The sequence below is a fragment of the Oncorhynchus kisutch genome, linkage group LG14 (assembly GCF_002021735.2).
Source record: "Oncorhynchus kisutch isolate 150728-3 linkage group LG14, Okis_V2, whole genome shotgun sequence".
Lineage (NCBI taxonomy): Eukaryota > Metazoa > Chordata > Actinopteri > Salmoniformes > Salmonidae > Oncorhynchus > Oncorhynchus kisutch.
Window position 1 is genome coordinate 64477327 of NC_034187.2, and position 14398 is coordinate 64491724.

At 41.3% G+C, this 14398-nt stretch overlaps 2 protein-coding genes across 3 annotated transcripts in view; one reads left to right on the top strand and one right to left on the bottom strand.

Moving 5' to 3' along the window:
- Positions 1-1561: 1561 nt before the first annotated feature.
- Positions 1562-12861, bottom strand: LOC109903492 (splicing factor 3A subunit 3). Its single transcript, XM_031788744.1, has 15 exons — positions 12595-12861; positions 12155-12202; positions 11948-12000; positions 11743-11848; positions 9672-9744; positions 9495-9586; positions 9327-9409; positions 7688-7826; positions 7450-7586; positions 4043-4150; positions 3877-3946; positions 3514-3678; positions 3257-3367; positions 2962-3052; positions 1562-2325 (listed from the first exon to the last, which is right to left on the bottom strand). Exons 1-15 carry the CDS (start codon positions 12688-12690, stop codon positions 2192-2194), a joined length of 1506 nt encoding a protein of 501 aa, XP_031644604.1. The 5' UTR covers positions 12691-12861; the 3' UTR covers positions 1562-2191.
- The window catches only part of LOC109903493 (ubiquitin-conjugating enzyme E2 E2-like), a 42930-nt gene continuing 41385 nt past the window's right edge, over positions 12854-14398 (top strand). The window contains exon 1 of one of the 2 annotated variants that reach the window (XM_031788746.1): positions 12854-12922. The gene's annotated coding sequence lies outside the window, so the exon portion shown is untranslated. Of the gene's footprint in view, positions 12923-13428; positions 13600-14398 lie in introns of those variants that run through there. The other variant, XM_031788745.1, reaches the window with a different exon arrangement.

Sequence of the window (14398 nt, forward strand, 5' to 3'; positions counted from 1 at the left end):
ACTAATCATGTGACTTCTGAATGTAATTGGTTGCACCAGATCTTATTTAGGGGCTTCATAGCAAAGGGAAGAATATTTTGAAACAAGTAATTCTTTTTCATTTCATTTCACCAACATATTTTGTGTATATCCATTATATGTCCATTATATGAAATCCAAATAAAATCCATTTAAATTACAGGTTGTAATGCAACAAAATAGGAAATATGCCAAGGGGGATGATTACTGTTGCAAAGCACTGTAAATACTGGAGGCTGAGACAGGAGGGGTTGGGAATCATCCTCACTATAGTTCAATATCTCATTCTTGAAGGATGTATTTTTTTATGTAACTAGGCAAGTCAGTTAAGAACAAATTCTTATTTACAATGACGGCCTACACCGGCCAAACCCGGACGACGCTGGGCCAATTGAGGGATTCCCAATCACGGCTGGTTGTGATAATCTGGATTTTAACCAGGGTGTCTGTAGTGACACCTCTAGCACTGAGATGCAGTGCCTTAGACTGCTGCACCACTCAGGAGCCCCAAAGGGGTGACTTTCATTCTATCTTTTTCTGTATTGTTTCTCTCAGTCTTGAGTGTAGAGATGTTCGTGATGAAATCTTAAGTTTTGGTGTGTTATCCCCCAGTCAGATGTAGGGAAGACTTTTTTACGTTCTGTATTGTAGAAGTCTCTTCCTGGTGGAACCATGGTGGTGTGAATGGTTTGTCTGTTCTCAGTCTTTGACCTGGTTGTGTATATGGGATACAGTTTGCTCATGGTTGTGGTGGGTTGGTTGGTTTGTGGTCATTTGTGGAAGTTGGTCTCCATCTCCCAGTTTTCCCAATAGTTACATTCAAAAGCACTAAATAATAACGTGCGGGGAATTCGACTGCAAAAGTATAGCCTGAGTCACAGTACAAACAGATCTGGCACTCATGCTAGCAAAGGTGTTAATTAATGAAGGTTTCAGATTCTGTCATGTGATGGCATGGGCATTATTTTGGTGAGCTCAGTATTCCTCAGAGATAAACACAAACACATCTCGTGAGTGTTGTCCCTAGGGTCCAGGAGCACTTGTAGAACACACTGTAGTTGTTTTAGGATGCCCTCAGGACACAGCCGAGATCAAGAGCCAGAACTGCCATCTCAACCCATCAGCCAAGGAAAGGCTTAGCTCCTAGTTCTCTTTAAACGAGAGGTAGCCTTTAATGGGTGCAGTCTGGAGACTGATAATGTGGTTATGTGAATTAGTGCTCAATTGGTAAATTGATTGGTAAACAATCAATCAAACAACAATACTATCTCCATATCTCTGCTTAATACATGTTTCTATACAGTATCACTATTTGACTGTCAGATGGTGTATATTACAATTAAACAGACCAAATTCATCATCAGATCAACTCTTTTAGTAATATTCAGGCATCTTTCTTCCCTCAACTGTACTTACATTGTCAAACTGATCCTGTAAGACAATTTGCATGCCACTGCAAGGCATGTTACAAGAATATTGACTAATTAACTCACTCAAATATAGTACAAGTCTTATTTGTTTAATGCCAAAAAGACAGCTGAGCAAGCCTTAAATATTTTAATGTATGAGAAATTACATTTTCCATACCAGGCAAACAGAGGAATCAATGAGCAAATGTAAAGATATAGGTAGACTCCCCTCTCTTCCACTACTACACTCCCTTAAAAAGAGACTGTCCATGTGACAAGGCGAGATTCTTACAAACCATGGGTCCTGTCAAAGCACCATTGGACGTAGAAGAGGTACATTTAGGGAAGGGAAGAGGCAGTCGTTCAGCCCATCAAACTCAACTCTGAACTTGAAAGCATTTGTTCATTGTTCCCCTCTAATCAGGAACTGATTTAGACCTGGGACACCAGGTGGATGCAATTAAATATCAAGTTGAACAGAAAACCAGCAAGCTCTGGACCTCTTAAGGATTTGAATACCCTCGCCCTAAGCAACTTGATAAGACATTACAATTGCTTTCTACTAGAACTAACTACTCAAACAACAATGGTGACAAATGGTACTCAAATTTATTATTAAAATCAATGGCTGTTTCATTTCAAAAAGGTTGTCAAAGGGAGGAATTACTAAAAACAACATTACAAGTTACAGTTAAAGGTACAACAGATTAGGTGGTCAAATAAAGACATTTTTCTGTGGGCATCACGTTGCGCGTCTCAATGCTCTACAGCAGACCCTGTCTCTTCAGATCCTCGTAGGTCTTCTTGTTGACCACGTTTCCACTGGAGTCCTCGTACTCCTCCTCTGTATCTGGTTGCCAACGCTCTGATGACTTCTGGGACTTCAGCTTTGACCACACTGGGTTAAAAATACATATCAGTATTATCATCCATCATGATCCAGTACATGGACTGAAAGACCAGTCATTTTTATCCCCCCCCCCCCCCCCAATTTCATGATATCTAATTGGTAGTTACAGTCTTATCCCATCTCTGCAATTCCCGTACCGACTCGGGATAGGCGAAGCGGCACTGCTTCTTAACCCGGAAGCCAGCAACCGAGGTCAGCTTGCAGGTGCCAGGATGGCCACAAGACGTTACAAGTGCGCAATTGGACAAGGAAATCCCATCCGGCCAAACCCTCCCCTAATCCAGACGACGCTGGGCCAATCGTGTGCCGCCTCCCGGTCACGGCCGGCCGTGATGAACCCGGGCCTTTAGTGATGCCTCAAGCACTGCAGTGCCTCAGACCACTGCGCCACTCGGGAGGCCATGACCAGTCATTTTTCATTCTTTATTTAGCCAGTAAAGACCTTTGCGGTCAGAAACTTGCGAGGGCAATCTGGATGCACAACTACACTGACCAATATTTATTGGTCTGGTAACACTTTTTTTTCTCTAACATGATTCTATTCAACCCAAATAACAATACTCATTCTTTTCACTTGTCATCTGCCTCATCAGCCTCTATCGGGGCTTTAACAGAACTACTTACGAGAGACAGCATCCTCAATCTGGGTGACATTGGCAAAGTGAGCAGTGTTGGGGATTCCCAGGCAGCGCATGCCATGGGCGTGACGCCACTCCTGGGGGGTGGGCAAGACAACATATTAGCTAGGAACAATATTAGCGGAGAACAGATTTACTACACTTTTTTAAATCGAATCCTCTTCAGTTTCATTCATTATGCACATTAAAAAAATGAAAGGAGGACATTGATATAACAATGTAATAACCCAGTATGATATTGTAATGACATAAGCTAATAATTATGAGAAATTTGAACATACTGCAAAGTGCCTCTGGAAGGCCTTGGGTCCCCTGTATGTGTAGTTTCCACAGATCTCACAGTTATAGTTGATGTTCAGCCCATGGAGTTTATACAGCCAGTATGGAATGGGCTAGAACAGATAAACAAGGTTAGCGTGGTGGCATGCAACCGCTGTACAATAAAGTCTGAATAAATAATACCTCTTTTATTTGATTGCCATTGCAGAACTTTATCACAGCTAGTACACAGGTCGGATGTATGGAAGGAGGTCCTGACCTTTCCATCCCAGCCGAGAGGCAGGTTCTTGGGGTTGTAGATGATCTCGTTGTCCTCATCTTCACTCTCACTCTCACTGAGCTGCTCCTCTTCTTCATCCTCTCTCTCCTCTCCTGTCCGGGCCTGCTTCCTCTGGACGTTCTCATGGGTCAGCTGCCTCTGCTCCTACAGTGCCATAGACAATCAGATGGAACTGAACAGGTGTTTGTGTGGATTATCGGGAGTAACACACACCTATAGAATGGCCGGAACTAACCATTTTATAAAGGCCCATTTCAAATGTCATCCTCACAACTACTGACATTGATTAAATACGATTGTGAAAATATATAAGAGTCATCATCCTTGGCAGCGTTTACATACCCCCAGGATTTCCACATACTCATAAATCTGAGACTCCAGGAAGGCGATTTCTTTGTTACGCTCTGTGTCTCTGCAGAGAGATTAGATTGGTCAATAACAGGGCTACATCATGCCACCAGGTGCAGAAAAACACAACCATGCAATTGTTTAACTGAAGTTCACATACTTCTTGGGTCCTTTGGACTTGGGGTTCTTGGCGAATAGGGAGGGATCCAGAGATTCCAGAGATTTGCCTTTGGTGCTAAACAGCCTCTGGGCTCTCTCCTCCAGGGTTCTGTGGGGTCACACACATTTAGCAACCTTTCATCTGACACACCTAATCCGATATTAAATTTGTTATTACTAGGGCTGTGGCGGTCACAACATTTCATCAGCCAGTGATTGTCAATCAAATAACTGTCTGTCTCACGGTAATTGACCGTTAATTAACAAACACATTCAGCATCTTCTGGCTTCCACACACAGCCTACAAGCCACTGATGCGGACCTTTGGAATATCTACATTTTAAAAGTGTAATAAATCCATGTAATATAGCCTATACCTTCACAATAAATCCATTATTTTATCTAAAGAAACATAATGAAGCAAAAGCAGTCTATTTCAGAAGAAAATAGCAGCATACCCTGAGTTGTCCTTATGTTAGGTCCTGAGCTGGCTATGCCAAAGACTGTGGGCTACACTAGTTCATTTAGCAGACAAGATTTGCTTAGAATTCCATGGCATTTTATAGTATGAAGAATACAATTTAACAAAGCTGAATAAAATAGAAAGGATATTTTCTCTGAACGATTTGAGGGAGTGCCACAAGCAGCTATTCTGTGTTGAGCGGTTAACAAAAATAGGTACTCCTATATGCTCAATTTAAAGTTATTAATATAACTTTAATTGTTCTACAAACGCTGGGCTATATGTTTTGATTTGTAATAAATTGTAAGGCCACATAATGAAAAAAAATGCGCTTGAAAAGGCATGAGCTCTGCTTTGTTTTTTTGCACAGGCTGTACACGGTCAGTCTCATTCACAATTTGAGAAGCACTTGATAATGTGTCGAATTTCCCGGCAGCATCCCCTTTGCGTGGCCATAATGCACTCTAAAATATTACATGCCTAGTGCTGCCTGCGCCGAAGCACCTCTCACTCACGTGTTCTGGTCTTTCTCACAGGCTACAAGTGAAGACGGGGGACGCAATTCCGAGGTGCAAGTTGAAGATATTAGAAGAAATGTCCACATTTACTTTTCCTGAGCCAACAAGATGAGTACGCCTGACGGCAGCCTAGTGGTTAAAGCGTTGTGCCAGTAACAGAAAGGTTGCTGGATCTAATCCCTGAGCTGACAAGGTAAAAATCTGTCGTTCTGACTCTGAGCAAGAAGGTTAACCCACTGTTCCCCGGGCATCAAAGACGTGGATGTCGACTAAGGCAGCCCAGCGCACCTCTCTGATTCAGAGGGATTGGGTTGAATGCAGAAGACACATTACAGTTGTACAACTGACTAGGTATCCCCCTTTCTCTAACAAACAGCAAAAGCACTAGCTTATGTCAATCTACTATCCCCTATAGTACAAAAGTTGACCTATTCGGTGCGAGAAATAAATATTCCAAACATAGTCGGACAGTTGTGGGATGTGAGAGATCAAATTAATACAACCACTAACAAACTTTTTTTTTACGCAAATGTGGCTGACGTAACAGATCAGAACGATTTAGCTTAAAATGTTAAACTATTTATTAGAGTGTTGGACTAGTCACTGAAAGGTAGCAAGATCGAATCCCTGAGCTGACAAGGTAAAAATCTGTCGTTCTGCCCCTCAACAAGACAGTTAACTTCTCTAGGGTAGGGGGCAATATCGGGATTTTGGATGAAAAGCATGCCCAAATGAAACTGCCTGCTACTCAGCCATAAAAGCTAGAATATGCATATAATTAGTAGATTTAGATAGAAAACACTCTAAAGTTTAAAACTGTTTGAATGATGTCTGAGTATAACAGAACTCATATGGCAGGCAAAAACCCAAGAAGAAAATCCAACCAGGAAGTGGGAAATCTGAGGTTTGTAGTTATTCAACTCTTGGCCTATCGAATACAGTGTCTATGGGGTCATATTGCACTTCCTAAGGCTTCCACTAGATGTCACCAGTCTTTAGAACCTTGTTTGATGCTTCTACTGTGAGGTGGGGGCGAATGAGAGGGCAATGAGTCAGAGGTCTGCAGAGAGCCACGAGCTCAGTCTCACGCGAGCTCTGTTCCATTGCAATTCTGAAGACAAAGGTAATCTCCGGTTGGAACATTATTGAAGATTTATGTTAAAAACATCCTAAAGATTGATTCTATACTTCGTTTGACATGTTTCTACGAACTGTAGCGGAACTTCTCGTCTGCTTCTAGTGATTGCACCCGAGTTTGTCCTGAGTTTGGATTGTGTACTGAACGCGCGAACAACAATGAGGTATTTGGACATAAATGATGGACATTATCGAACAAATAAAACATTTACTGTGGAACTGGGATTCCGGGTAGTGCATTCTGATGAAGATCAAAGGGAATACTTATAATGCAATTTCTGACTTCTGTTGACTACACATGGCGGATATCCGTTTGGGTTGTTTTGGTCTCTGAGCGCTGTACTCAGATTATAGCATGGTGTGCTTTTTCCGTAAAGTTCTTTTGAAATCTGACACAGCGGTTGCATTAAGGAGAAGTATCTTTAATTCTGTGATTTACACTTGTATCTTTTATCAATGTTTATTATGAGTATTTCTGTAAATTCATGTGACTCTGCAAAATCACTGGATGTTTTGGAAGCAAAACATTACTGAACGTAACACGCCAATGTAAACTCTGATTTTTGGATATAAATATGCACTTTACCGAACAAAACATACATGTATTGTTTAACATATGAGTTATGACTATCATCTGATGAAGATCAAAGGTTAGTGATTCATTTTCTCTATATTTCTGCTTTTTGTGACTCCTCTCTTTGGCTGGAAAAATGGCTAGGTTTTTCTGTGACTTGGCTCTGACCTAACAATCGTTTGGTTTGCTTTCGTCGTAAAGCCTTTTTGAAATCAACACTGTGGCTGGATTTACAACAAGGGTATCTTTAAAAATGGTGTAAAATACATGCATGTTTGAGGAATTTTAATTATGGGATTTCTGTGGTTTTGAATTTGGCGCCCTTCAGTTTCACTGGCTGTTGACGAGGTGGGACGCTACCGTCCCACGTACCCTAGAGAGGTTAACCCAGTGTTCCTAGGCCGTCATTGAAAATAAGAATTTGTTCTTAACCGACTTGCCTAGTTAAATAAAAGGTCAAATAAAACCTTAAAAAAAGAATTTAAACATGCACTTTGACTGCCTTCGTGACCAGCAGGGTGGCGGTAATACGGTCTCAACAGCCCTAATCATTACACCGTCTACATATACTCATAGTGTACAGATGGAATTTGATATGAGATTATTCCAGTTACTGTTATAACATTGCAATTACAATACAGTTATTACTATATTCCAGATTGATTGCATGTCCATAGATGACCTCTCAGCCACAGAAGAGCATGTTAATTGCTTACCCTCCACATTTCAGGCCCAGGGCCATAAGGGCAGACTTCAACCTGTCCAGACCCAGGGAAGCCAACTCCTCCCAAGAGGAGAAAGCAGAAAGGTCCAGGTGGGCTCCTGCATGGGTCAGAGCACTGCTCGTCTCTTTCTATAAGAGAATTAAAAAATAATAATAATAATTAAAACACCCATCTAGACCATCACACTACTGTCGCTATAGTAGACGTCCTCCCCATCTTGGACACTCACTGGCCAGCCAGGGAAGGTCCCCATCTCCCACTTCTTCTCAAACTCTCCCAGGATCTTGCCGTAGAGATCATTCTGGTCAAGCAGAGGTTTGACTCTCTCTGTATAGTCCTGAAGGTACTCCAGTAGCATCTCTAAGTACCTGTTATAACATAACACAGGTGTCACACAACCTGATGGAAAACCAAACAAATTCAAAAGGTACTATATAGGAATAACATTTATACTGAACAAAAATATGAATACAACGTCAAGTGTTGGTTCCATGTTTCATGAGCTGAAATAACAGATCCCAGAAATGTTCCAGTCGCACAAAAAGCATATTTCACTCAAGTTGTGCACAAATTTGATTACATCTCTGTCCGTGAGCATTTTTCCTTTGCCAAGATAATCCATCCACCTGATAAGTGTGACATATCATGAAGCTGATTAAACTGCATGATTATTACACAGGTGCGCCTTGTGCTGGGACAATAAAAGGCAGTTGTGTCACAACGCCACAGATGTCTCAAGTTGAAGGAGCGTGCAATTGGCATGCTGACTGCAGGAATGGCCACCAGAACTGTTGCCAGACAATTAAATGTTAATTTCTTGACCATAAGCCACCTCCACTGTCATTTAACCCAACCGGCCATGCCAGCCCAGGACCTCCACATCCGGCATCTTCACCTATGGGATGGTCTGAGACAAACCACCTGAACAGCTGATGAAACCAAGTTTGTACACCTGAAGAGTTTCTGCACAAACTGTCAGGGAAGCTCATCTGTGTCCTCGTCATCCTCACCAGGGTCTTCACATGACTGCAGTTCAGCGTCGTAACCGACTTCAGTAGGCAAACGCTCACCTTCGATGGCCACTGGCACGCTGAAGAAGTGTTCTTCATTGATAAATCCTGGTTTCAACTGTACTGGGCAGATAGCTTGTATTGCGTCGTGTGGGCAAGCGTTTTGCTGATATCAACGTTGTGAACTGAGTGCCCCATGGTGGTGGGGTTATGGTATGGGCAGGCATAAGCTACGGACAACAAACACAATTCCATTTTATCAATGGCAATTTAAATACACAGAGATACCATGGCAAGATCCAGAGGCCCATTCCATTGTTGTGCCATTCATCTGCCACCATCACCTCATGTTTCAGCATGATAATGCACAGGCCCCATGTCGCAAGGATCGGTACATAATTCCTGTAAACTGAAAAGGTCCCAGTTCTTCCACGGCCTGCATACTCACCAGACATGTCACTTATTGAGCATGTTTGGGATGCTCTGGATTTACGTGTACAACAGCGTGTTCCAGTTCCTGCAAATATCCAGCAACTTCGCACAGCCATTGAAGAGGAGTGGGACAACATTCCACAATCAACACCCTGATCAACTCTATGGGAAGGAGAAGTGTCACACTGCATGAGGCAAATGGTGGTCAAACCAGATACTGAGTGGTTTTCTGATCCACACCCCTACTTTAAAAAATATATATCTGTGAAATCCATAGATTAAGGCCTAATGAATTTATTTCAATTGACCGATTTCCTTATATGAAATGTAACTCAGTAAAATCAGTGAAATTGTTGCATGTTGTGTTTAGTATAGTACATTCGCAAAGAAAAGATCTGCATGATAAAAACAGTTAGCTACGTTTACTTTTTGTATTCAGCGTTCTTTCTGTCTTTGGAGATATCAAACAGCTGGTCAAACGAGGACAGGTAGCTGATGTACTCCAGTTTCTGAAACAGAGAGGCCAGAAGGTTTTAGTATAGATTTACAATAGACTATGAAGATTATGGTGGATATGGAGAGTGGGCACCTTACCTCGGCACCTTTTAGGTTGACAAACTTCCGATAGCAGTCATGGAGATCCAGGTAGCGTCCGTAGGCCTCCTCATCACTGAATTCCACCATGTCTGGGGAAAGACCACATAAATCATTATATTAATACCTACACTGAGAGTCCGACATGGATACCATCACTATAGTGTATACGCTCACTCTGTGTTTCTTCAGTTGGGTTCTCTCTAGCCTTGACCAGCTCGTCAAACTCCATGGACATGGGCACACATATCTGAAACAATAACATACAGATTTAGCCACAGCAGGAGACATGATAAACCCGGATGAAGGTTGGTTGACCCAAACTTTTGTTCAAGATTTGGTTTAAGACATTTATTGTGGAACATGCAATAACACGAGGAACTTTTTCCTTTCATGCACATGGAACTGTAGAATTACATATAGAATCCATAGACATATAGAATTATAATAGTAATTTAAAAGGGAAATCTGCAATGGTGTATCTATTGGACTTATAAATTAATGACATAACCCCATTGGTTCTTGAAGAATAACTTAAAAATGCCTCATGCGCTTAGTTAAACGGTCATACCCCACCAGAAGCCAAAATATAAGCTTGTTTTACTCCATTGTTTGTAAACAAACACTGTAGAGTACAACCTCCATGGCCTAAAATTAACACCCACCAAATGTGGATAGGTTTTGGCATTGGCGGGTGTTCATTTTAGGCCATGGAGGTTGTACTCTACAGTGTTTGTGCTTGTCCATTTCACCTGCCACATTGGCTCCACAGTGCAAGCATGTCACTTGCAGTTGACTAAAAATAGCCAAGTATGATCACATTCATAGTAAAATAAATGCAGCAATAGCTGTTTAAAATATTTCTTCCATTTCGTTTCATAGCTGGTAAATTAAAACAGTCAAATAACCCTGTATAGCCTATTCTACCCTGCGCTGCAACACTGCCTGGCTTTTTTTTTTAGTAGCGCTGCGCACAGGCATAAAAGTTGGTTTAATTTACTTGAAACCAACATCTACTGAAGTGAGACTTTGTCCTTGTGTTTCTTGGCTATTTACATGGTTTAGTCCACAAACTAGGTTTTTCTACTGCTAGGGAAGAGAAGACAACGCTTCTACTACCAGTGGTGGAAAAGTACCCAATTGTCATACTTGAGTAAAAGTAAAGATACCTTAATAGAAAATGACTCAAGTAAAAGTCGCCCAATCTCACATGCAAACATGACTCGAGTCACATTACCACTGTAACCTCCTGCCCTTAAATGGGCGGGTGAACATGTCTCGTGATATTTTTATTTAAAAAATGTAATTAAACAATGTACATGGTTTACAATTTAGTCATTTATCAGACGCTCATATCCAGAGCGACTTAAAGCTAGTGCATTCTTCTTAAGATAGCTAGGTGGGACAACCACATATCACAGGCAGAGAAAGTACATGTTTCCTCAATAAAGCAGCTATCTGTAGAGTCAGAGCTAGAAAGGGGGAGGGGTGTCAAGTGAAAGTGCTGGTTCACATTACATTTTTAGTTGTTGAGGGGGACTATTTAAGATACTGTTTGAAGAGGTAGGGTTTCAGATGTTTTCAGAAGATGGGCAAGGACTCTGCTGTCCTAGCTTCGACCGGAATCCAGTGGAGTGTGTGTGGGGGGGGGTGACAGAGAAGTTGGGAAGGTTGAAAACCATGTGGGCTGCAGCATTCTGGATAAGTTGCATGGGTTTGATGGCACAAGCGGCGAGCCCGGCCAACAGAAAGTTGCAGTAGTCCAGGCGGGAGAGGATAGGTGCCTGTATTCTGTTCGTGTGTACCAAATTACTTCTTACTAGGAATACATTTATTGTTTTAGAAACATTACAAAGTATGCTTATACATTTTTGTTGTTTTGTTGGTGTAATTGCAGCAGGAAAAACATATTTTGGCTGGTAAAAAATCTAAGTGGCTGTTAGATTCTTAAATCTACCTGCTACTGTGACTGGTTTACCAAAAAGTACATGTTATGCCCCAATAGCCTCAAAAATATATTTCAAACTGTACTTGATATCATGGATGGTCAGTCTAAACTCTCTATGAATTTGAGAGTGGTTACATTTCTCCTGTCCCATCCCCTCAGCTCTTTACCAAAACAATGGCAGATCTGTGTCTACAACTACATATTGTAGTTTTGAGAACCTTCTCAACAGAGAAGATATACTTCTGGCATGATTTCTTCAGTTTATAGCTAGGACAGACAGGAAGCAGCTGACAAATTTACCTCATTAGGATGCTTCCTGTGGAACTCCTTGATCTGTTTAAGTCTGTTGTAGAACTCTGCAAACTCATTTGGTCCTGATATGGCGTTCAGTTCATCCTTCCTCATACTGTAGAAAGAGAACACAACAATATTACACGTCTGATTTACTCCACATAGCAAGGCTAATCATGCATGAGAGCTTGAAACATTACAAACACAAACTTACCCATCTTTGTCTTCATATGCTTCCCTGACAGTTGAACTCACGTCCATGTATCTCTGAAAGGACCACGAAGCTTGTCATTTAAAAAAAACTGTCATATCATTCATGTCCTTGGCAAGGTAAATAAGTAGGCTAACTGTTAGCCACAAGACAAGTTAATATGAAAATACAGGTGCAACTTGTGTTGTTTCAATATCACAGAATACTCACATCCAACATTGCTCTTGTTCGATGGTCTGAGTTTATTTGTTCGCGTAACTGTTTGAGAAGAAACATGCATAAATATTAGTTAGCTGGCAGAGACAGAAACGGGACCAAACTCCATCCCATTGTGTTGTATTTACTAGTTAGCACTACTAGCGTCAGCTAGTTGGATAGCAAGTTAGCCAAATAGCTAATGCAACTAACGTTAGCTGGCTGACAATACAATTGTTGCCAGCTAAATTGTAACTGATACAATTGTTAGTTGACCACAAATAAACAAAAGTCGACCACAAATAAACAAAATAATAACACATAAGCTACTATCCTCATCAATAACGTTAGCTCATATGAATTTGTTTAATACTCTAACATTGATTTGCTTTGACTTTGGATCAATTAACGTCTTCATTAGCATTAAATAGCATTATCATTGATGCAACACATACCGTGGTTTTCTTATGCATCATTTCCTTTGTTTTGGCATCCAACAGCCTTTCCTTCTCCTCATGGTAGCGACGTTGTTGTTCTAAAATCGTCTCCATTGTTATTTCCTTAACCACAAATTACAGAAATAAGACGGACTTGAACAATGAATGCCATAAAACATGGCCTACGTTGATTTTCAATGGCGCATGTTGCGATAGAGAGGAAGTAGTTTCATAGTTTATACACCGCGTGAGGAGACATCGTTCCCATAACTTTGGTTCCGCCACGCTCGGTGAATTCCTGAGTATGGAAGAGATTGTCCGTTTTTTTCTCCTGTTTTTTGTTGTTGTGAGTAATGTATTTGAAACCTTTTCACTGTGAAAAATAATATTTCCAGTTGTTCAATATGCTTAAATGCATAGCCGCAGGGAGTAGTTTGGGGGTGGGGGTGCTGCATATTTTTTTTGTTTTTTATTGTTTTCAGGCGGGGGTGCTAAAAAATATGTTCGCGTTATATCGGTCCGCTAAAACATAAAAGGTCCGCTAATAAATAAAAGCTCAGCGCACTACTTTTGTGAGAACAATTTTTTAATTCAGATTTTTCAGGGGGTGCTGCAGCTTGTCTGATTTGAAGATGATGGTAATGTGTACTTTTCTTGAACTTTGCAAATACAGAAAAAGTGGAAGCGAAAATGCCCTAATATAGCAAAAGGACAGTAACCTATTCATGATATATAGTTAGGTTTTACCGTTATTCCTCTACAGCCAATGCTTGTTACCCCATTAGAACAGCGCAATACACACACACTTGGTTGCGCGTACTCGTGTACCCACTGTGGAAGAAAAAAAGGAGAGCGCGCGCTCAGAGGCGGTCCGGTTGTCTCATTCTCTCACAGCCAGAGCGGATAACGAAAGCGGAGACCAAGATCGAATAGAACGGTCGAGCAACACACAGGATATAGCCTACTTCAGGTGTTGATAGAACATTGTTTGCGTCGACCGTCTGTGCGTCAACTATTTGGAAGGTAATCTCTTTCTGAAACATTGTAACAACTGCACATTGAAAGTAATGTTTAAAGACCCGATGGCCCGGGAGAAGAACAATATCCTCATATGGGGGGGGGGGGGGGGGGGGGGGGGGTCTTTGGTTTCTAGATGACTCTTCTTGATGTGGGCACTAAAAAGCTTCTCAGCTAATATTTCACTCATGCTGCTGCGAACGATTTGTTTTGTGTGGCAGCGTATCTTTAGGCAATGAGGGAACACGAGGGTTCTCCTATTACTGTTGGGGTGTTCATTTTTAGGCCTCCTCAATTGCGTGGGGTGCACGCGATGTGAGGGCTGCTCCCCCAGCAGTAGACCTACTGGCTCAGTTATTGTGACAGCCCCGCGTGACAACAGGGATTATTTACACAACAAAAGAAAAATGTGCTCATCCTTATCTGTTGTTGTATGAATGACTGTGAGACCAATGCAGCACGGGATTCGTTACTTTTCAGCTGTTTTTATCATCACCGGTCCTTTTCAAAAGGAGAACACTGAAAGTGTTTAAAGAGCCGATGACCTGGGAGAAGAACGATATCCTCATTTGGGGGGTTGCAATGATAGTGTTATGTTATTGTTACATGTATGTGCGTCAAGGTCTTTGATAGCCAAATCTCACAGTATTTCAATTGATCATAAGTATTTCACTTTTCAAATAGATATGATTCATAGAGTAGAATCAATCAAATCGAACAGAAACATCATGTTTCCTAGAAGATCATGCATTGTTATTGTATGCTTAGCCTATTAACAACACTCATCAGTTGCCTCAGTAGAAAT